The sequence below is a fragment of the Nomascus leucogenys genome, chromosome 13, assembly GCF_006542625.1.
Source record: "Nomascus leucogenys isolate Asia chromosome 13, Asia_NLE_v1, whole genome shotgun sequence".
NCBI classification, from domain to species: domain Eukaryota; kingdom Metazoa; phylum Chordata; class Mammalia; order Primates; family Hylobatidae; genus Nomascus; species Nomascus leucogenys.
In genome coordinates, this window is record NC_044393.1 from 60884836 (window position 1) to 60910292 (window position 25457).

General features: G+C 38.3%; 1 protein-coding gene across 3 annotated transcripts in view; it reads right to left on the minus strand.

Moving 5' to 3' along the window:
- Positions 1 to 25457, minus strand: part of DOCK4 (dedicator of cytokinesis 4) — a 470104-nt gene that overhangs the window by 96120 nt on the left and 348527 nt on the right. For all 3 annotated transcript variants that reach the window (XM_030826426.1, XM_030826424.1, XM_030826425.1), the window contains exons 24-26: positions 23336 to 23463; positions 20791 to 20925; positions 10549 to 10647 (exon numbers count right to left, since the gene is read on the minus strand). In XM_030826426.1, coding sequence (XP_030682286.1) covers positions 10549 to 10647; positions 20791 to 20925; positions 23336 to 23463 — 362 coding nt within the window. The remainder of the gene's footprint in view (positions 1 to 10548; positions 10648 to 20790; positions 20926 to 23335; positions 23464 to 25457) is intronic.

A 25457-nucleotide genomic window follows, 5' to 3' on the forward strand; every position in this document is an offset into this window, starting at 1 on the left:
AGGAAAAATACTGGCTGAAAAGATTGGCTATAGGAGGCAAAACATCTGTCTTACCAGCTAGCAACTTGAGTTTTCTTTTGTAGTGCTGGGGAGAAAGGAAACAGTATTGCAGGTGAAGGAGTTGGGGATAGATGACCTGTTTCTGTGCTATCTCATTTTCCTAGTCCCATTTATCTCCCACAATAAAAGGCTGTGGCAGCATGTGACATTGCCAATGCCTGTGAATTGACATAAATCTTTATTTCTCCCAAGAAAACTTTTCAGTGTCTCAAGTAGTTTTCTACAGTATCCATTCAAGTTTCATTGACATTTATAAAACCAAACATATTCAACAGTAGAAGCCTTATAAGAAAAATAAAAGAGCATAATAATGAGGATCAGAAAACTTAGATTTTAAATCCTGGCTATGCAATTAACTAGCTCAATGACCTTGGCAATTTGTTTAACCTCTCTGGGAGTGAGTTCTCATACTTGTAAAATGAGGGGGCTTTAAGGTCTCTTGTAGTTAGAGGAGATTAAAAAAAATCAGTGTGATCATTTAGTTATTCAAAAGGCATCTCCACATTTTTCTTACTTCTAAAATGTAGGCAAATCTTTCATCACATCACATTGTCGTAACACAAATACCTTCCATTTTAGTATTTACATGTAATTTAGTTTAGCAAGTCTTGGTCTGCCATGCAACAGGGTTTATTCCAAACTCAGTTCCAATACTCGAAAGCAATATGACCTCAATGCTAGATTCTTTAACATTTCCGTCCCTCCCACCCAAAATACAGTGGTATTTCCTTGACTGTCCTCTCCGAGTACTTTTCAACTTTGGTCATTTCACTAAATATGTGTTTTTGCATAGACAGATGTGGTTGTTTTGCACATATAACTAAGTAACAGATTATTTTTATAATTTGAAAAAGAACGTTGCCATACCTATAATATTCCTGCTTGGACAGCACAAAGAAATAAGTGTTTCATATGCTACCATTTAAAACCTGGCAGAATGGGAGCAGTTTCTTTTTCTGTTTTACATCATACAGCACAACATGGTCACTTAACCGCGTTAAATTATTTAACATGGTTAAACTGTATTATTGGTATTCTTCAAATCAGGGTTCAAGATAAAAAAGAAACAGGGAGGTGTTACTTTATAGAAGTATCTTTTCTGCAGAGGTTCAAGAGAGAGGTTCAAGTAAGAAAGTTCTTGTGAAAGTCTTCCAAAACAATAAAAAGTCTCATAATTAAACATAAAACAAAGTAGGAACAGTTGTTATGATTTTAGAAATGATCACTAATATGTATTGATTTATAAATATTGGGTGCTTTACTATGTGCCAGGCACTGTGTTAGATGCTGGGGATACCTGGTAAGAGACATTTTTTAATTTATTCATGCAGCAGGTGTTTATGGAGTGTCTGGAACATGCCATACAATAGTAAGTACGTTAAATGTGCTCTTTACTTTCATGGAGTTCACAGTTTAGTGGGAGAGATAAATGTTAATCTAAAAACCACACAGATACACACATGCTTTGCAAATGTGAGTAAGTCTGAAGGTCAGGTATTCCACACAGAGGGAACAACACCTGTAGGCCTCAGAGGCAAGAGAGAGCACAGGGTTGCCTGGACTGCAAGGAGCAGTGGCAAGACATAGGGCTGAAAGATAAATAGGGATAAATAAAAGATAGACAAATTTCATAACTTTTTCCATAGTAAGGAGTCTGGACATTTATCTGCAGGCATTGTGGAGACACTGAGGGGTTTTATGCAGATGTTTGAGAGGATCAAATTTGTGTCTTAGATTTTTTAACTGTACCATATAAAAATTGTCTTGTGCCTACATATGATACTATGATATTAAGAAGACACAAGACAGGATTGGCTTAAAAAATGTGGTACATTTACACCATGGACTACTATGCAGCCACAAAAAAGAACAAAATCATGTCCTTTGCTGCAACACAGATGCAGCACTAATTAACCTAAGTGAATTAACATGGAAACAGAAAACCAAATACTGCGTTCTCACTTATAAGTGAGAGCTAATCATTGGATACACACTGACATAAAAATGGGAACAGACATGGGGGTTTGCAAAAGAAGGGAGGGAGGGAGAAAGAAAAGGGCTGAAAAACTACCTATTGGGTACTATGTTCACTATTTGGGTGATGGACTCAATTGAGGCCCAAATATCAGCATCATGCAATATATTCGTTAACAAACCTGCACATGTACCACCTGAATCTAAAATTTGTTTTAAATCTAAATTTTTTTAAAAAAAGAGAAAGGCAAAAGACAAAAATTAGGCTTGTGAAACAGAATTGGCAAGACACAGAGAGATGAATCCTGAGTTCATGAAACATGAGTTAAGACATCCATAAAACAAAACATCATGAGGCTGCTATACAGACTAGGACATTTTCTTCTTACTTGAAGAACAACGAACAGGACAGACCCTCAGACTATAGTCAAATGTCATTAAAAAAATTTGCCATAGATTTCAAACGTGTAATACCCTTGATGTGAGGTTTGAATTCAATTAAAGGGTGTTAATAATCATTATCACATTGAAATTTATATTCTTAAAATGGAATCTTTAAGTATCTTCTGCAAAATAACTCCCAAATGATCTTCAATCTTTTGGAGCTATATAACCATTTTTCTGTAATCAATATATTCAAATAAAGATAAGTCAAAATAATTATATTGAAAATCTTTTGAAGCAGGAAGGAATATTAAGAGCATGCATTCCTTCAACAAAGATTTAATGTTCCAGGTTCTGTGCTTAGGACACCAAGACGTGGTCTCAACTCTCAATGGCCCATAGTCATCAAAAACACAAGGAAATGGCAAACAATGAGAGTGCATTATTGCACGCTATCAGATAGGGAGGACGGTATCCTGGGAAGGCTTCATCGAGAAGGTGATACCTGAGTGGGATTTGTAGGGTGAGCTGAATCAGAGAAGGGATTAACAGGGGTACACATTAGGTAATGGAAGTGAGGTGGTGGTAGAATAGGCATTACAGATAGAAAAAAATGATTCATAGGAATTAAAAATTATATATTTGGTTTTTAAGGAATATAACAGTAGTTTGAAGTGGCTGGAGTGACTGAAAGGTGTTTAGAAGGGGGTGGAGGATAATGTGGTTGGAAGGTAAATTGAGGATAGAAACAACATGATAAGGAGATTGGACTTTGTCCTGTAAAGCTGGATTGGGGCTTGATCAGATACAATTTTTTTTTTTTTTTTTTTTTTTTTTGATACGGAGTCTCGCTCTGTCGCCCAGGCTGGAGTGCAGTGGCGCAATCTCGGCTCACTGCAAGCTCTGCCTCCCGGGTTCACGCCATTCTCCTGCCTCAGCCTCTCCGAGTAGCTGGGGCTACAGGCGCCCGCCACCACGCCTGGCTAATTTTTTGTATTTTTAGTAGAGACAGGATTTCACCGTGGTCTCGATCTCCTGACCTCGTGATCCGCCCGCCTCGGCCTCCCAAAGTGCTGGGATTACAAGCGTGAGCCACTGCGCCCAGCCCAGATATAATTTTTGAAAGCTAGTGGGACAGTATATAGGAGACAATGTAGTTAATAATCGTGCTGTACTTAACTTCCAGCTCATGTATAATCTTGTGCTTATAGCAAGATCCCCACAGTTCTATGAAAAGTTATAATCAACAAAGCACAGGAGTCTCACTGCTGTATATACATGAAATGCCAAGGATATGGACAAAACTGTAGCCACCAGTACAAGGTGGGTGTATAATAAAACATTACTGATGACAGAAGGAGGAAAAAAATCTTAATCACTACCTAGTGTTTACTTTTGTTCATTTTTAAATAATACTATGTTCTAGAGAAGGAAAAAAACAATACAAAGTACCAGCCCTCAGGTCTTTGCTCCCACATACTTGTGTTCTGACACTGTGACTCATGCCTCTCACACACAAGTAGGAACCTGAGGACCCAGGAGAAGAAGTGGCACACTGCTCAGGAAGCCAGAAGCTACTTCAGCAGTAACCCTGGAGGCATCCAGGCTGTTTAGGGATGAATGGAGTTGAAAGACCATTAGTCTTAGTAGATACTTGAGAGCCACATACTTTTTTTTTTTTTTACATACTTATTAATTTATTCTTATTGATAATAATTCTTTTTTTAACTTTTTATTTTCTTTTTTAATTTTATTATTATTATACTTTAAGTTTTAGGGTACATGTGCACAACATGCAGGTTTGTTACGTATGTATACATGTGCCATGTTGGTGTGCTGCACCCATTAACTGGTCATTTAGCATTAGGTATATCTCTTAATGCTATCACTCCCCCCTCCCCCTACCCCACAATAGTCCCTGGTGTGTGATGTTCCCCTTCCTGTGTCTGTGTGTTCTCATTGTTCAATTCCCATACTTTTAAAATTCATTTTGATTTATAGAACCACTGGGAAATGCTAAGACAAACCTTACCTTTCTTTGAATTGTTAAAAAGAAAGGAAAAAGCAACATTAGGAATAAAAAACAACATGAATATTCATTTGAAAATCTCAATATATAATTGATCAAGTATCAATTAAAATGTAAAATGTGTACATCCTATGACCCAACAATTACACTTCTAGGAATTTATTCTACAGCAATATGGGTACAAGTCCATAGAAAGAGATGTATCAAGATGTTTACTGCAAGGCCCATTCTAATGGCAAAAATCAGAAATGATTAAATTATGTAGCATCCATATAATGAGATTTAGAAGAATAAGGTAGCGGGCTATATAATATCTATGAGATATTATCACGTAAAAAAGTATACGTCAATATAGTTATATTAACATTAAAAATGTGTGTGTATATATATAGTAAACATATATATATAGTATACAAAATATATATATAGTATACAAAATATATATATATAGTATACAAAATATACAAAATAGTCTACACCTTTAGGTGTTAACAGCAGCTACCTCTGGGGATTAGGATACGTTGGGGGTTGAGAGGAGGGTAAATACACTTTATCGCTTTTTAAAACAGTAGGGTTATGTGGAATTTTTGGTGTCTAATTTCAATATCACTTATAATTTTCCATTAAATATCACCCTATTAATTGTACTTTACCTATTTACTTTCTAACCTAAATGTACATACAAAACCCCAAGTAACTCTCCTTCTATTAATCTGGTCTTTCTCAGACATCTCCATTCTATGACTAGAACTGCTTTGTTATCTTTAAAGAGCTGACAATTACAATTTTATATAATTTGATAGGAAAGATTTTGGTTTAAGAAAGTTTATTAAAGTTTAGGGAAAAGCTGAGTTTAGCTGCCTGAGCAATGAGCTCAGGATGTTAATAGAATTCCTAGTTCTCCCAATTACTTGAGAACAATAATAGCATCAGTCAATCTCATGGCGGAGGAGGTAGGGAGAGGATGAAATGTGGGTTAATCACCACATCTGGCTCACGGCTGTGGGATGGGGTTGAGGAGGTGTTCTGTAACTGTTAGCCAATACCATTGCAGTTTATACATATAATGTTTATTTACCAGGATGATTTAGATGGCCTTAACAACAGGCTTTTATTAGTCTTGATATCCCTAATGTCTAAGCAAGAAGCTCAATAAATGTTTGTTGAGTCAACAGTTGATATCTGTAATAAAATAATGAGGGCCTACTTTATGGGGTCCTTTTGAGGATTAAAATGAGTCAATATTAATTAACTGCTTAGAACAGTGCCTGATACATATCAAATTGCATATAAAATGCTTGCTGTTTAGAGGTCTTCACTTCCTTTACTACAATATCAAAACCCAAAATTACTCTAAAAGTTTTTGCTCTTATAATCCATTTGGCAGCAAAACCTGACCAGAATGATTTATAGTCTTTATTTATCCCATATGGAGTGAATATTTCGTATCACTCTAGATTTTATTGGAGGTGCTATATATGCACATATCTTTACGAAATCATAAAAATTCTGATTTCTGAAGTAAAATTGGTACTAAGGACTTTGTATAAGGGTCTAGGGACAAGTGTTATTATCTTTGAAAATATTACAATATAGGTTCAGGAACATAACTAGAAATATTTGGTTTTAAAGAAAATTGGGCACAGGAAACATTTATTAATATCTTTTATAAGGTGATATATAAACTTTTAAAATGCAGATTAAAACAAGATGACTAGGGAGGCCGAGGTGGGCAGATCATAAGGTCAGGAGATCGAGACCATCCTGGCCAACATGGTGAAACCTCATCCCTACTAAAATGCAAAACATCAGCCGGGCATGGTGGTGCGCACCTGTAGTCCCAGCTACTTAAGAAGCTGAGGCAGGGGAATTGCTTCAACCTGGGTGACGGAGGTTGCAGTGAGTCGAGATTGAGCCACTGCACTCCAGTCTGGGTGACACAGCGAGACTCATTCTCAAAACGAAACAAAAAAGATGACTAATTAGCCTTTACTAAATTAAATAAATGTCCTCTAGCCTGCATTCACTCCAGTTATTTCTGTTTCATTCTTACACTGGGAAAGTGTAAGAATCTTATTCCCAGTCAAGGATAATTCTGTCCCTTCCTGCTGCCTTCTCAGAGACCTCACCCTGGAAGTTAGTACCTCTTTCTTAGATTTTCAGCTTCTCCCTCTCCACCAGCTGTAATCAAGAATATATTTGAACATGCTTAAGTCTCCTCCATCATACGTATTCATCAAAACAAAGTCTACACATCCAAATGTATCCCTCTTCTTCTTGAAACACTGCATACAATCCACTGTATCTTTCTTTTTTTTTTTTTTCTATTCTTCAATCCATGACAAGTTGGCTTTCACCCTCATCAGTGAAATTGCCCATTAGGTTTACCAACAATATTTAGGGAACCTTTCGTGATGGCACTTGACCTCCTTGCAGTAGCAGGCACTGTTTATCACGCCTCCCTCCTTAGGCTTAGGATTCTATGTAGGTCTCCTTTGACCTTCATACTCTACACTCTCCTTGGATGTTCACATTTACTCCCATGATGTCGGTTATTATTCACTGGCTGACAGTTTCCGGATCTACATCCCACAACCCATCTCTCTCTCTCCTGAACTTCAGACACAATTTACTAAACATCTCCATCTGAATGTCCCTCAGGTGACCAAACTCCGGCTGAAACCGAATTTACCTTTGCTCCCAAACCTGAACACCTAACTCCTCCTGGGATCCTCATGCAGTGAATGGCACCACATCAACATCCAGCCAATTGTCAAAAGGCCTAGGAGTCACTTACAACTCCTCCCTCTCCTTCACCTTTTTAATATTATCAGTCATCAAGTCCTGCCAATTCAACTTCCTAAATGTCCCTAGAATCTATCTCCACAATCACCTCTATTTCAAGCCACAGTCATTTCTAGCTTAGGTTACTACCTAAAATCTTTTACAGGGTTCTGCCTCTCATCTTGACCTCAGTGAATCCCCTTTCTTTCTTTTCTTTTCTTTTTCTTTTTCTTTCTTTGTTTTTTTTTTTTTTTTTTTTTGAGACAGGGTCTCCCTCTGTTGCCCAGGTTGGAGAACAGCGGTGCAATCACAGCTCACTGCAGCCTCCACCTCCCTGGCTGAAGCGATACTCCCATCTCACCCTCTTGAGTAGCTGGGACTACAGGTGTGTGCCACCACACCCAGCTAGTCTTTAAAAACTTTTTATAGCGACAGGGTCTTGCCATATTGCCCAGGCTGGTCTCTAACTCCTGGGCTCAAGTGATCCTCCTGCCTTAGCCTCCCAAAGTGCTGGGATTACAGGCATGAGGTACTGTGTCTGGCCAAATGCATTTTCAATAGTGCAACCAGACAGGTCTTTCTTCCCTCAAATGAGATCTTGTCTCTCCCTTCTTAAAACACTCAAAAGCTTCAAAAGTCCTCAAAACAAAGTCTATACTCATTCATACAGCCTTAAACGCTATATTCTATCAAACGATCAACAACTATTTCTTGAATGCCTGCTATGTGCTAGGCATGGTCTGGAATCTGAGGATACAGCAGTGAGCCAGACAAAGCTTCAGACATCAAGGAGCTTATGGCCCAGTGGGATGTACACATAAACTGGGAAATACACATAAACAAATAAACGTGGGGTAGAGAGTGTGCTGTGTCAGTCGGGGCATTCAGGTGATATTTTAGTAGAGAGGTCTGAATGTTCCAGCCAAATATATATCTAGCACACTCCTACTAACCTCAGTTCTCAGCTGAGACCTCCCCTGGGAAGTTTTCCTGTTGCCTTGAGTCTGGGTTGGCAGCACCTCCCACATGCTCTAAAGCATCACATGCTTACCGTGCACATTCACCACCAGGGTGCTAATGCCCATTATTTGTCTGATTACTCCCCTGTAGGAACAGGGTATCTTGTGCCTGGTTATGTCCCTAGTGTGTGGCGCACGGTGCTTGCCATGCTTGAGTTGCTTAATATCCACTTCTTGAATGGCAGATTAAGTAATTAATATCATTAAATAATTCTCCTGGTCAGAAGGCCTTGCTTTTTTTTTTTTTTTTTTCTTTCAGACGGAGTCTCACTCTGTTGCCCAGGCTGGAGTACAGTGGTGTGATCTCAGCTCACTGCCACCTCCACCTCCTGGGGTCAAGCGATTCTCCCACCTCAGCCTCCCAAATAGCTGGGACTACAGGCACGGGACACCATGCCCAGCTAATTTTTGTATTTTTAGTAGAGATGAGATTTTGCTATGTTGGCCAAGCTGGCCTTGATCTCAGGTGATCCACCCACCTCGGCCTCCCAAAGTGCTGGGATTACAGGCCTGAGCCACGGCGCCCTGCCAGCCTCAGTAATTTTGAAGAGGGGAATATAATTGTCCTTTGAAGAGGTGGATTGGCTGACTGAAATGAGAAAAGTCCACATAAAACATTTTATTCATTATTTCCATTTGTTTTATTACTGCTAACACGAATACCAAAGCATAAAACTCAACACCTGGATAATTAATCATGTCTTTCAGTTTATGCTTCTCTGCTATTTTTTAATTCCCAGGCTCCATAAAAATATGTAGGCTTTTCCTATGGGAAATTTTCAAATATGAAGTCATAGACTTCTTAAGTAAAACCTAATGATACTCTAACTGTGTTAAAAATACAACTTCTAACGAAAGTTAATAAATGCACAGTTCTCTTCCTTTTGACATTATGGATTTTTGTACTCAGAGTGGGCTAAGTCATAAGGCCTTTTATCCATTTTTAATTCTAAATTCAAGATTGAATGTAAGGCCAGGCATGGTGGCTCATGCCTGTAATCCGAGTACTTTAGGAGGCTGAGATGGGAGGATTTCTTTAGGCCAGGAGTTTGAGACCAGCCTGTGCAACAAGCCAGACCCCGCCTCTACAAAAAAATTTAAAAAATTAGCTAAGTGTGGTGGCATGTGCCTGTAGTCGCAGCTACTTGGGAAGCAGAGGCAGGAGGATCGTCTGAGCCTAGGAGTTTCAGGATGCAGTGAGCCATGATTGTACCACTGCACTCCAGCCTGAGTAACAGTAAAACCCTGTCTCAGAAAAAAAAGAAAAAAGATTAAATGTAAGAATGAAAAACATGATGCCATATGCCAAATGACTGACTGCTGAGGGATTAAATCTGCCACAAATGATTCTTTGTTTTATATGACTCAGCTTGTCAACTTCTCTAAGGTAACAACAGGAAGATTTTTCTGAGATCATACAATATTTTCCAGTTAAAGTCAAAAGTAAGTGACCCCTATGTACTATCTATATTAAAAAATCAACAATTTCTTCCCCTAAGGCACTGGGAAGGCTTCCAATCAAGCAAACGTCATAGCAGAACTGTACTTTTGGTCCTATAATTCTCCACCACCCAGCTTAAAAGCAACACTTCCAATATGATGGTTTCCATATGAAAGTTGTCCGGAAAACTGAAGAGATGGAAGAGAAATAAAAGTAAATAAGGAAGGTGACAGATCACATCATTCCTCCAACTAAGAATAATCAAGCATTTAGTGAAACCATGAAGGAAGCATTACAGTTCTGTGAATCTCAGCAAATACTGGATTTTTATAAACCTGGCATCCTTATTTCCTATTTAATGTCAGCTTGTCAGAGTAGCACAGCATATTGATTAGACTATAGCTGATAGAGAATATCAAATACAACTCTGTATCCCTAGTCTAAAAGTTGTAGCCAGAACTTCTCATTATGGTTTTAGTGAGATGAAACGAGTGAACATATTTACATATTCTCTTTTATTTTCTATTAAGGCAATATTTCTAGGTTCACATAGTTAATCTATTTGTTTTTATCTCTTCAGTTCTGTTATTCTGCTTCTAGTTTATTGAACTTTGATGACAGGTACTTCACATCCTATATCCTTCTCTGAAATAAGAGTTAATAGCTTTGCTTGAGTAACAGAAATCTTTAAAAGCCAATATAGATGAGCAGATCTGTGGATGAGGCTGAGAAAAAACAGCTTAGAACTTAATGGAAACAGGTAAAGCAATTGTCTAGGATTTATCTGAACAGTGATGAATAAAAACAAGAGAAACCAAAAAGATATGTTAAAGAAAATATTTTAAAATGTCACTTACCCTTAGTTCTTCCTTTGTATTAAAACTATCAAGAAGCTGTTGATAATGTCTATCTGTCATTTGTCGTAATAGGGACAGGAGACAAGCGACAAACTCCCCCTAAGTTAAAAAAAAAAAAAAAGCATATATTTTATTTTTAGTAAGGACATAAAAGAACATCAGTAACTTACACTGAACTGTCCTCAAACAAAATACGTTAAAATGAAATCACGATGATCCAAACTTGCCCTGTGAAGTCTTCTTAATCTAAATTATCCAAAATGTCACAGCCAAAACTCCCTATGATGATTACCATTTATTTACTTGGTATTCACAAATTTATAATTTTAAGGAGGATTTTTTTTTTGTTTTAACTTGGGTGGAAGCTTTTCACTTGGGAACTAACTTCACACATTTAAAGAAGGTAAGGCACTGAGGGTGACAATCGTTTACTGAGCATTTAAAATGTCTGTACTAATTCTATCATTTAAGCTTCATATCAACACTATGAGGTAGGGGGTATAATACCTTTTTGAAGAAGGTAAAATGTAGTTTCTGATGTGCTAAATGACTTGCCCCAAGTCACTCAGCTAGAAAGTAGCAGAACTGGAGTTATCCCCAGTCTTTCTGCTTCCAAAGCCCTTTCTGTAGCTTCATGCTCCATTTTTGAATTCAAATGACCTCCTCCAACTCATCAGAGAGTTGATCTGCTGACTCACAGGGTAAAATGAATGCCATATGTTGCATAATGTGCATTTCAATCTCCTTTTAAAAAATAGTTTTATTCAGATGCCTTGGAGGATTGAAAACAATTTTTTTAATTGGCCATTCTTTTTGTGCTTGGGCTCTATGTGATTTATAACCACAAATTCTAATTCTTAAAAATTAACAATAAAAAAGTAAACATAGCATCTATCGATTTGAAGACCTACATAAAGCTGCTATCACTTGCATTTTTCAATGAACTTCTAATTTAAAATGCTTGCATTTTCAATGCAACCTTTTGTGCTCAGGAAAGAATTTATCCACTTTTAAACAGAGCAATAACATTTAAAACAGAACAAATACAATAGGAGAGGCAATCACTGGTAACTAACTGCATATTTACAGAAGTGCAATTTAATTGGGAACTGGTTTCTTAGATTTTACATGGAAAGAGACTACAGACTTTATAAGTAGAGACTAAAAGCCCTGAGAAGTGGAATTTTTCAACAGAGGCAGCTGGGTCAGGAAAATTCAATGTATCCTCGCCCACTGCCATGGGAGACCCAAGGATGCTATAATACTTAAAGACCATGTCAGGGCAACCAGGTGCTCAGGCCAGATCTCTGTTTGCAGATAATCATTTGCAACACACAGGTATGACAAATAATTATCTGTATATATTTTTTAGGGTAAATATTCAAGAAACTAACCAGTGTGGGCCAAAAGAAACATCCTTCAAGCTCAACATATACTTTGTTAATGAATACGGGAATCCTTGATATTTAACAAAAGAAATAAAAAGTTTAAAGGCAATATTATTAATATTTTTGTGTATGTGTGTAAGGTAGTAACCCAACCCAACACTAGGAAAAGAATAATCTAGAAGGATTGAGAGAACAGTGCCTTGTGCTCACACAGGACTGGGAATAATAGAGCCTTTTTTTTATACCAGCCAGACTGCAAAAACCTCACAATTAATAAGGCATCAGTTAGAGTACCAAAAACAGTGTTTCCTTAGTACTGGAGAAAAACTACTCCTAGAGTAATGCTGTTCTGGTCCTACCTCACAAATTTCAAAAGCAAGACCTAAAATGATCAAATAGTTTCCAATAAATTTAACCTCATTCTATAGCAAAGCTCAGATATTTTTTAGAAATTAAAAAAATCCACCTCTCAACAATGTAAAATTCACAATGTCTGGCATGCAATGAAAAATTACCAGGCAGGTCAAGAAGAAGGAAAAAATGATGCAAATGAGGAGAAAAAGTTATATATCAATAGAAATAGATCCAGAAATGACATAGATAATAGAATTACCAGACAAGAACATTAACATAGTTATATTACTGTATTGTAATTTTTCAGGAAGCTAGAGGAAAGACTGAATATGTTAATTTAGAGACACGGAAGACATAAAAAGAGCCCAAATTAAACTTCTAGAGATGAAGGCTACAATTTGTAAGATGAATATTAATTGAATGGGTCGAGTGGCAGATTAGACACTGCAGAAGAAAAGATTATTGAACTTGAAAGGTAGGGCAGTAGAAATTCTCCAAAATAAAGCATAGACAGAAAAAACTGAAATAAAAAGAAAAACATAAAAAAGCATCAGTGAACTATAGGACAACTTCAAGTAGCAGAGTAGCTATGTAACTGAAAGTCTCAAAGAGAAGGAAGAGACAGAAAAAATAATTGAAGAAATGAGAAAAAAACCTTTTCAAACTCTTTGAAAATTATAAACCTATATATCAAAAAATCTCTACAAACCTCAAGCACAAGAAACAAGAAGAAAATTACACCAAGGCACATCATAATCAAATTGCTTATAGCCAGTGGTAGAGAAAATCTTAAAACACTATTCAGAAAAAAAAAGGGGCACATTACATAGAGATGAACAAAGACAAAGATGAGAAAAGATTTCTCTTGGAAAGAACACAAGCTGAAAGACAATAGAGCAACAGCTTCAGAGAACTAAAAGGAAAAAAAAACCCAAAAACTATTAACCAAGAAAAATATCTTCCAAAATATAAAATATAAAAATATCTTCCAAAAGCAAAGACAAAATAAAGACTTTTCAAACCTCCCAAAGCTTATTTACCACCTCTATTCAACATTGTACTGAAGGTTTTAGTCAGTGCAATAAGGCAAGAAAAGGCAATCAGGAATACAGGTTTGAAAGGAATTTTTAAAAAGCTGTCTTTCTTCACAGAAAGCATAGCTGTGTATATAGAAAAAGCTATGAAATTGATAAAGAGCTACTAGAACTAATTGAGTTTATTTACATTCCAAAACATAAGATCAATGTACAAAAATCAATTTTACTTCTACACACTAAAAATGAACAATCAGAAATTGAAATTTAAAATAATATTAAAATATGAAATAATTACTAATATATTTGACAAAAGATGTATAAAATCTGCACACTGAAGGCTGCAAAACGCTGAGGGGTGGAGTTAAAGACATAAAAAAAATGAAGATATTACATGTTCATGGATTGGAAAATGCAATATTGTTAAGATGTCAATTTTGGCTGGGCGTGGTGGCTCATGCCTATAATCCCGGTACTTTGGGAGGCTGAGGCGGGTGAATCACCTGACCAACCTGGCCAACATGGTGAAACCTGAGCTCTACTAAAAATACAAAATTAGCCAGGTGTAGTGGCACAAGCCTGTAATCCCAGCTACTCGGGAGGCTGAGGCAGGAGAATTGCTTGAACCCAGGAGGTGGAGGTTGCAGTGAGCCAAGATTGCACCACTGCATTCCAGCCTGGCTGACACTAGTGAAACTCCATCTCAAAAAAAAAAAAAAGATGCCAATTATCCCCAAATCGATATATAGATTCAATGCAATCCCAGTAATTATCCTAGCATAGCTTTGGGGGTTAGAAATTGAAAGGCTGATCTGACTTTAAAATCCATAAGGAAGTGAAAAGGATCTAAAATAGTCAAAACAACTTTGAAAAAGAAAAGTAAAGTTGGAAGACTTACACTTACTGATTTAAGATTTATTATAAAACATGAGAATCAAGATAGTATGTTATTGGTGTCAAAACAGAAAAACAGGTAAATGGAACACAAGAGCAAAACCCAGGAACAACTCAAATGTCTACCAAGAGCTGAATGAATAAACAAATTGCAGTATATCCATACAATGGAATACTATTCAGCAATAAGAAGGAATAAACTATTGATATACAAAAGAATAAGGATGAAACTCAAATATATTGTGTCAAGACAGAATCCCCTGCCCCTATGCCCCCCAAAAAACTATGTAGTATATGATTAATAATAATAGCTATGTACATGATTCCATTCATATCAAATTCTAAACAATGTAAATTTATGTACAGTAACGGATAAGTTACTATAAAAAACAGGTCAGTAGTTACTTGGGGATGAGGTAGCACGGAGGGGCAAAAGAGAGGGAATCGAGAGGGGCACAAGGAAGCTTTTGAAAGTGATGACCATATTTGCTATCCTGATTGTGGTGATGGTTCATAGGAATACACATATGTCAAAACTAAAATTGTACATTTCAAACAACTGTCATTTATTTTATGTCAATTATACCTCAAAAAAATAAAAGACATATGACAACACTATGATTTATGGAATGGCACTATGTGTAAGTTACCATACTTTGACTATGCTATTGAGTTCATTCCTTGTTTGAGCCTTGTCGGGTAGACACAATCAACTTCACTTTAAAGAAAAGATAATTATCTCTTTTTTTTTTTTTGAGACGGAGTCTTGCTCTGTCCCCCAGGCTGGAGTGCAGTGGCCTGATCTCGGCTCACTGCAAGCTCCGCCTCCCGGGTTCACACCATTCTCCTGCCTCAGCCTCCCAAGTAGCTGGGACTACAGGCTACAGGCGCCCGCCAACACGTCCGGCTAATTTTTTGTATTTTTAGTAGAGACGGGGTTTCACCGTGTTAGCCAGGATGGTCTTGATCTCCTGACCTCATGATCCGCCCGCCTCGGCCTCCCAAAGTGCTGGGATTACAGGCTTGAGCCACCGCGCCCGGCCGATAATAATAATGAACCTCTTAAGGTTCGGAAATTTACCCCAGGTTCCAGAGCTTGAGAATTGTGAGACTGGGATGTGAACCCAGGTATCTCTGGTTCTAGAAGTCTGTACTCAGTGACTCATCTTCCTTCTGCTCAGACTATTTGATTGTATAGAGAAAATACATCTAAGGTTTTTGGTTATAATTAAAATATTAGTAAGTATACTAGAATCCGTCAGTTGATAACTAAGGTTCATACTTTTTTACCTTTCACTTAACTATGCCATGACTTAAAAATGCAAATCTAGTTAGTAGAAACTCATTCATCTCTTTTCCATCTCTTAGTTTTTCCATATCATATTCACATTGTCTCCAATACAGCTACTAGATTAATTTTCCTAAGACATTTACTTCAATACACAATCCTGTGAATAGTGAAATACACTGAAGTGGGAAAAATGACATATTATTTGTTGTAAATTTAGTAATAACAAGAAATATGCAATAAGGAATAGACTTTCATCTTAAGTCTTTACAGTCAATATACATAAGGGAACAACCTGTTTGAATCCAGATTTATGATTTTGTCATATCTGACTTATGCCCATTGCAGTAACTTATAATCATGACATATAATCCCTTGGGCATTTATGATGATTATTGTCAATCCCAACATCTACTCTACAATGTCATTTATTCACTTATGCTGTTTAGGAACTCCAACCACATTCAACTCTGTTAGGAGGCCTAGATGTCCAATTACTAATGTGTATTTTATCCCTAATGTAATTTTTTTGCTCTATTTCTTAAACTTACATTTTAATTAATTTTTAAAATTTTTTTATTTCCATGGGTTTTTGGGGAAACAGGTGCTATTTGGTTACATGAGTAAGTCTTTTAGTGGTGATGTCCAATTACTAATGTATATTTTATCCATAATGTAATTTTCTTTGTTTTTAAGATATTTTAAGAATGTATCTATATGAAAATCCTAGACCCATAATTTATTAAAAAGAAATAATAATGGGAAATAATAATAATAATGGGAATTTCTACAAATGACTTTGTATAGCAAGGGTATTGGATGGCTACAACTATCTTCACGAAACCTATTATACACATACATTATTTTTTTCCACATATTTCTTACAGAATTAACCCAGACCCATTTCCATACCCCAACCACAAACTGACAACACATGAAAATTTTAGATAAACACATCAGAGTAGCTGTCTTAGACCTGGCCTATGCCCAGAAGAATCACCTGCTCCATAAATGGTACTTAACAGAGTTATGAATGAGTAAGCATTTATAAATTGTAAGGAACTCTGGAGCTCCATTAGTTGAGAATGCAAGGCAAGTGGTCATTTATACTACTTTATAAAATCTGCTTCTACCTATAATTAGACTTTTGAAAGGAACTGATCATAATGGTGCTTTTTTGTTTTTTTTTCTAGCTAGGGAAAGCATTTTAAAGTTCAAAAAATGGTGGAAAAACAAAAAGTACAATCCTTTTAAATTTTAAAAATAAGGCCTCTGTTATCTGGAACTATGATACAGCAGACGCCAGTGCTCATGCTGGTGTGGCTGGGAGGCTAGGTAACAATCATGGTGCTTACAGAGCACTGGAAGAATTCACAATGGCACATTATGGGATCTGTGTTTACTCATAGTGTGTCTACTTGTCATGGGCACTTTTCCATATGTGTCTGCACAGACTGAAAAGGTGCTCAATGTAGTACTGCCATGTAAAGACTCCCTATTCAGAAAGCCTGTTCTCTGTGAGAAAATGATAAAGAAATTCAACTGATCTTCGGTCTCCAGAGAATGGATTTTGTGAAAGACCAGGGCATATTTCTCACCATAGAATTACTATAACAACAACAATACATCAAGCATGTCTGCAACAATCATGATATGACTGTGACTTCTGCTGCTACCACAATGGCTAATGGCCAGCATTTATTGAGTATCAGACCAGATACTGTTTAAACACCTTTACAGATTTGATGAAATCCTCACACTAACTTTGAGATAAGTACAATTATTTTCTCTGATTTATTTATTTATTTGTTTATGAGACAGGGTCTCGCTCTGTCATCCAGGCTGGAGTGCAGTGGTGAGATCTCGGCTCCCTGCAACCTCCATCTCCTGGGTTCAAGCCATTTTTGTGCCTCAGTCTCCTGAGTAGCTGTGGTTACAGGTACCCACCAACAGGCCTGGCTAATTTTTTTGTATTTTTAGTGGGGGTTTCAAGATGTTGGCCAGGCTGGTCTCAAACCCCTGCCTCAAGCAATACGCCTGCCTTGGCCTCCCAAAATGCTGGGATTACAGGCATAAGACACTGTGCCTGGCCTATTTTCTCTGTTTTAAAGAAACAGAGGCTGAGACATTAGTAACTTGACCAACATCACAGAGTCAGTGCAATGACGAGAAGGACTCAAGCTAGGTCTGTCTGAGTACTCTTAAAAAAAAAAAAAAGTCTTAAAGCACAAAAGCAAAGACGTCAAATAATTTATGTGTGTGTATCATGGAAAATTTCACCCCACATACCTGGACAGTCTGGTTTCTCACACAGCAAGGGGTACCACAGAGCTATGCAGGAAGGATTCTCTTCACGTGATTTTCTTATAATTTAGTACACAGGACAATCACTCTGCCTGCCCTACCCCACCTCCACCCACAGACCTGATTCACTGACTTCCTGAAGTCTCGTAATTGGCATTGGTTATTACACCGTATGGCCTGAAGACCACATGTATCCCATAGAGATTTGGTGCACAACAACCTTGTACGTTCTGCACGTCGACAGAAAGCAGTTAAAAAAAATGTTTTAGCTTCTGATCTCAGGCAATCTTTAACTATGCCCAGCATTTGCTATGACTTTGTTTGCTTGCCATTATAACTTTCAAACTATGTAAGTTATATTGCCAGGAAGCAATTAAAATGTTACCATCAAAACCACAGTGAAGGAGACATCCTTCCTCTTCCACATTGAAAGTGTAGACATACTTCTCCCCTATTCCTCCTGCTAAGTACAACTAAAACACCTGAACATCAAATATAAAACAAACAGAAAAAGACTCTGACAGGAGGGGAGAGAGGGCAGACTGGCCAAGAACCTCCTTGGGACCTGAGGAAGGGCACGGTGTGGATTTCTTTGGATTTTCTTTTTTGCCTCATATATTTCAAAGATAGGGTTGAAGAGGCCAGCAACTGTGAAAGACCAATAGTTGGTAGACAAAAGAAAAAGTCCCAAAAAACCTTATTTCTCCAGCCAAAGGACTAGGAAACGGCAGCCCTGCAGGGGAATACTTTTAGCCACAGTTGCTCTATTCTAGCTGAACACTACAGAAAACTTTGGCCTCAGTCACCTGTTCCCTGCAACGGCTGAGTGAGGAGCCTAGACTTCCACCCTCATGAGGATGTAGTGAGGTGCCCCAACATCTCTCCTAGAGTGGAGCCAGAGAAGGTCAAATAGGGAGCAGGTACTTTCATACCCACGAGTCAGTGTTGGTGAAAACAATGGGAGGAACCTGGGCTTCCACCCACAACTGGCAGTAACAAGTCACAGTTTTTCCCTCCCCACTGGGGTGGGGTCAAAGAGGCCTAGTAGAGTCAGGACGGTCACCATGGCCCAGCAGTAACAAAGCCACTCTCACCACACTGGCAGTGGAGACCACATGCAGAGCCAGAACTTCCATCTCACCCAGCAGTAACAAGAAACCCTCTTGCCTCAGGTGTCAAAGGAAGCCAAGCGGCGAACCTGGATTTCTATCTCTGTCTCACCATAACATGCAGGCACTCACTGTTCCTACTGATGAGTGTCACCACTGATGAGTGGTGTCACATAAAGCCAGCTAAAACAGAAGGTTTATGTAAGATCCACAGCTTTATAATATAGAAATGTCTTGGTCATAAGAGAAAATAACACATCCTACCAAGAACTAAGAAAATCTCAAATTGAATGAAAAAGACAATCAATTGATGTCCACATCGCAATGTCAGATTGTTAGAATTATCTGACACACACAAAATGGTTAAGGGACTTACACGTAAAATATAAAACTATACTACTTTTAGCAAAGAAACTAGGAGATAATATTTAAGATACAGAGCTAGGCAAAAAGAGTCAAAAACTTGAACTATAAAAGAAAATTAATAAACTGGACTTAAATGAAATTAAAAATTTTTGCTCTGAAAAGCTTGTTAAGAGGATGAAAAAACAAGCTACAGAGTAGGAGAAGATACCTGCAAACCACATATTATAAAAAGAAATAAAAACTCAACAGTGAAAAAACAATCCAATTTAAAACATGGCAAAAAGACATGAAAAGACATTTCACTGAAGAGGATATATAGATGGCAAGTAAGTACGTGAAAAGATGCTCAGCATCATTAGTCATTAGGGACATGCAAATTAAAACTACAATAAGATATCACTACATAGCTATCAGAATGCTCTCCACTCTGTAAAAGGGATAACACCAAATGCTGATGAGAGTATTGAGAAAGTGGACGATTCATAACTTGTATATACAGTGGATTCATAACTTGTATATATATAGTGGAGCCACTATTTTCCACAGTGGCTATACCATTTTATATTCCTCTATATACATAAATAGATACACATATATAAACTACCAGATGTATTATTTCTTAATATTATTTTCTTAATGTTTTACATGAATACAAAATACAGATATAATATTAGACTCAAAATAGTGGCACTTCAAAGCACCTTAAAATTTGCCAATTCCAGGCTAGGCATGGTGGTTCATGCCTGTAATCCCAATACTTTGGGAGGCCAAGGCAGGTGGATCATCTGAGGTCAGGAGTTCGAGACCAGCCTGACCAACATGGTAAAACCCTGTCTCTATTAAAAATACAAAAATTAGCCAGGTGTGGTGGCGGGTGCCTGTAATCCCAGCTACTCAAGAGGCTGAGGCAGGGGGAATCGCTTGAACCCAGGAGGCGGAGGTTGTAGTTAGCCAAGATCGCACATTTGCATTCCAGCCTGGGAGATACAGCAAGACTCCGTCTCAAAAAAAAAAAAAAAAAGAAAAAAAGAAAATTCGCCAATTCCAACCTTCTCATTTCCCAGCTAAGAAAACTGAGGCCTAGAAAAGTTACGATCCTGACTAGTCAGAGTGAAAAATTTGGAATGAAAACTCAGGGCCCCTGACTCCTATTACTCTGTTTCACTCTTGTCATTTCCTCAAGCAATTTGATGGATGATAAGAGAATAAAAAGTTATCAAGTTGACTTGGGATATAAAATCTTGGGTCAATTTAAACCAGGCAAGGTATGACTAATATCAAAGCTGGCTTTCTGCAATTAAAAACTGCTTATTCCAAGTTCCTTTAACAAACATGCTTTATATCTTGGTTTCCTTGTAAAATTAAGGTAACCTCATATGATTTTGAAATTCTCATGGGTTACTCTCCTAAGGCCAGATTTTCCAGATTATAACATCAAGCCACCTGCAACATGACTGAAGCATAACCAGGCCCTGCTCCACGTGCCATCTGCTCTATGATCTTACAGTGACATCCTGGAACTGGAACCGCATTGCTGAGCTGGATGGCTGAGGTCGGCTGGTGATCTCCAATATGGTCCTCAGCAGGATATCCAGCAAGCTGGCCACTATCACATCTATTTCCTCCAGCACAGATTTTTCCTTAAGAGAAAAAAAATAATATGTTCAGGAAACTGGGGTTTAACATGCATTTCAATCTAACAGAAAAGGGGAAATCAAAGAGTCAGAGAACTTGAGGCATGGATTTCACCTAAGTGAATGATCTCCTTTTACAGTAAACAAAGGCACAGAGAAGTTAATGGCTTACCCAAGAGTACACAACTCAGTGGTGCAATGGATACCTGAGATACAAGTAAAAAGGTGGGTGATATCATGAAGGCACACCAGACTAACTCAGAACACCAGCTAGGTTCCCAACAGGGTGTGTGACCTCAGGCAAGTCAGTTTGCCTCCCTGAGCCTGAATCTTCACTGAGAGTCCATCCTGGTTCTTGGTCTATGATTCCTTGGTTCCAGACTGTGGTTATATTTACTTTTCTCAATATTAGAGTTACATCGGTCATTTTCCAAAACTTTATTTTAAGTACAAATGACTATTCCTATAAAAAATGATTTTTAAAAATCTTTGCATGTAAATATTAGGAAATGGTGTTTGGCCCAGACAAATACCCTTAGCTACAGAGTGGATCTAAGGTCAGTGGCCATGTGGAAACTGCTTTCCTGATGCAAAGTTAATAGTATCCACGCCCCAGGACTTGAAAGAGAAACCCAAATTGCTCTGCACTGACTGTATGTGGAGTTGGGTTCTTATTAACACCTGCACAAAACAAAACTCTATGTACAAATGCTCCTAACCAAGGAGATCACTGTTTGTAAAAAATACTTTTAGAAAGTATGAGTTTGAAAGAGCTTTTTGGCTGGGATGTTATGATAAATTTTCTTATACTTGCAAGAAAACTACCAAAATTTTCCCTCCAGTGACTTGGTTTCTGCTCTGAATGTCTTACAGAGCAGAAGTTGTGGAGGTGATTTCTTTTTATTTCTCTTCTGCTGTTTTTGGTTCTGTGCAGTGAACTATGTAACTTACACTTTACTCTCAGCAATTATAATTTGGAAAAAGATTCTAACTAGGCATAGCATAGTTATTCTTTATAGAATTTTACAGAGGGGGGTTTAAAACTGAATTCATGCTTTCTGTCACCACTGTTCTATTCAGTTCCAGATCACCTCTGGGGCCTGGATCATGGGGGTGGGAAAAAGTCAACTGCTTTGTTCCATGCAGGTTCCTCTTATTACACTTCTAGAGGCAGAATTTCTAGCTTTTTTCTCTCAACTGCCAACTCTGTTCCCATGCTACTGGGGCTCTATCTCCAACAACTCCACTGAGGTCCCATCCCATCTCATTGATCTTCAGAAGCTGATCGTAAGTGACAAATTGGGGAAACTGTAGCATAAAGGTAATAGGGAGGTCGGGCGCCGTGGCTCATGCTTGTAATCCCAGCATTTTGGGAGGCCGAGGCAGGCGGATCACGAGGTCAGAAGATCGAGACCATGGTGAAACCCCGGCTCTACTAAAAATACAAAAAAAATTAGCCGGGCGTGGTGGCGGGTGCCTGTAGTTCCAGCTACTCGGAGAGGCTGAGGCAGGAGAATGGCGTGAACCTGGGAGGTGGAGCTTGCAGTGAGCCTAGATTGCGCCACTGCACTCCAGCCTGGGCAACAGAGCGAGACTCCGTCTCAAAAAAAAAAAAAAAAAAAGATAATAGGGAAGCAGAGAAACAGGATTCTTGGCACTCATTGCCAAACTCCGCTCCATAAAACCTGTTACCGATGAGCAAAATGGTTACTTAACAGTTGCATGTTGGCAGAAGTGGAACAGGATATTCTCCATATGTGGATTTCACACCAGACCCCTGAGCCATGAACACAAATATTCTGAGTTGTCCCATTTATAAGCAAGCATGTGATTCTTCTCATTTTGCAGTGCATTCTCTAATGCAATTGCATTGCATCAAGAGTCAGGCACATTGATAGGAATCCCCAAATCCATAACAATTTGGAGATCACTGGTGGGGCCAAGTAATGGTTATATTGTAAGATACCCCTAATCTCCTGGGGCTGTCCTTTGCTTCTGCAATTTCCAGGGGACCTGGCCCAAGGACCATAGCCAAGTTCTGAGTATCATGAAGTGGCCTTTCACAGAATGGATCAAAAACTTCATGTTGCAAGCAGTAATTTATTCTTGCCACAGAGCAGTCATCATATCAAGATTAAAGACACGTGTGGGAGGCTTTGAGCTTTCTCATTTTTCTCACTCAGTATGCAGTTCTTCCTTGAAATACAAGTTTGGGGAACCCAGGTTATTTGGGGTTACAGAATCCCACAAGGTTAAAAAAGTTCCTTCCAAAGAGAAGCAAAAAGTCCAGCCCAGCTGGAAATAAAAGTGAGTCTCAGAGGCTTCCTCTTTAGTGCGGTTTCTTTGTAGACTATTACAAGTTTATTTCCAGAAGCCATTTGATGGGAACTATATACTATGACCTGTATTTACTTACTGAGCTATTTTTCTTGATGAGACAAAATACGTTGCTAAGGATACGTGCACACATGATCAGGTCCTTCTGTTCTTGCAAGTGAATGTGGAGGTGATGTAACACGACAGGCAGAAGAATGTATCGGGAATCTGAAGAGAGAAGAGTCATTAGTGTCACATCTGTTGGAGTCCCACGCAATACCTAGGGCAAATCCTTATCTACTTTTAATTCAATTTTAGTTGTTAAATTATTAACACATGTAGTTACAAAGGTATTAGTTCTACAAGGTTTATATTGAAAAACAGCAGTTCCTTTCCCTAATGCACAATTCCTACCTCAGGAGGCCTTTGACACTTTTAGGTGAAATAGATATCTTTTTAAAATTGTTTGTTTTACCTCTAAATTTCTAAATTACATGGTTCTCTTGCTGTTTCCTGAATTTTTGTTAAGATACTTTCTACTATGGTAGATGAGGACTTGTTTTTTTTCCCCCTTGATATAGTTTGGCTGTGTCCCCACCCAAATGTCATCTTGAATTGTTCCCATAATTCCCTGTGGGAGGGACTTGGTGGGAGATAACTGAATCATGGGGGTAGTTCCCCCTATACTGTCCTTGTGGTAGTGAATATGTCTCACAAGATCTGACGGTTTTTTAAGGGGTTTCCCTTTTCACTTGGCTTTATTCTCTCTTCTCTGCCACCATGTAAGATGTGCCTTTCACCCTCCGCCATGATTGTGAGGCCTTCTCAGCCAAATGGAACTGCGAGTCCACTGAACCACTTTTTCTTTATAACTTACCCAGTCTTGAGCATGTCTTTATCAGCAGCACGAAAATGGACTAATACACTCCCTTTTCTCCCCAAGCCTCTCAAAATGGTTATATTACAATTTCTGGCAAAATTAACATTATGGTTTTGCTGCTGTTCTGATTTCCAAACCTTTGTACATGACTGGATTTTTGCTTGGTTTTTTCTCTCTTTGAAAGCTTTTGGGAAATTATCCCTGGTAATTCAAAATTTCATGATTATGTAACTCGCCTTGACCCTTTCAATCTATAAACTTGTGTTCTTCAGTTCTGGGAATTTGCCTTGAATTATTTCTAGGATTATTTTCTTCTATCATTTGTCCGTAAATTCAACTACATTTACACTGAATCTCTTGAGCTATCTTCTGCTTTTCTAGGATGTTTCCCCTCTTTTTGTTCAACTTCCTGGTAATTTCCATACCTTATCTTCCAAATCATGTATTCAGTTTTCTTATTTATGCTGTCAGATATTTTATTTCTAAGAGCTTTCTCCCTCCCAGGGCCAGTGTTGTGGCTGTGTAACCTGAGAAGGCACACAGGTCCCTGTGCTCAGAAGGACCCCATGCTTGGTGAAAGCGATGCTACTGCCACCTTGAAATTCTTAATTTTTGAACAACAGGTCTTGTATTTTCATTATGCAGCCATTCCTGTTTATTTCTCTGAATGTTCTCTTTTCAGAGCTTCTCACTCTTGTTTCACAGATGCATTCTCTTCTCTCCCTGAGGAAATCAGATATTTTTTAAAATTTGTTTTGAGGCAGGAAAATAGGGTCTGGAAACAGGGAATCTAAGGCCAATTTGTGCTGACTTCCTAAAGCTGAATCGAGGAAAAACACTACGGTCTGGGGCAGGGAATCTAAGGCCAATTCATGCTGACTTCCTAGAGCTGGATAAAAAGTGAAAACACCTGAGTCTGGCGGCAGGGAACTTAAGGCCTACTAATGCAAACTTCCAAAAGCTGAACCAAAAGGAAAAACCCCCCTCTCCCAACGTATGAGTAACAAGTATCAAAGGCTCCTCTCCCTACAACCCTCCCCTTCTACCACCTCTCAGATGGAAAGGGAAAATGCTCTGGATTGGCCACAGGCCAAGCAGGGACCATCAACCATCCCTTCATCTGCATAGGGTGCCAATTCATCTCAGCCTTTAATTAGCCACAGATCAAATCCTTCATCCAGATAAAGGACCTCAAAAGAAGTGCTTCAAACCCAGAAGACTTTGTAACCGGGCCCTAGAGCTGCTTGCTTGGGCTGACTCCCATCCTGTGGAGTGCTTTCTCACTTTAACAAATTCCCGTTTTTGCTGCTTGGTTCCTGTGTTGCATTCCTTTGTTACTTGG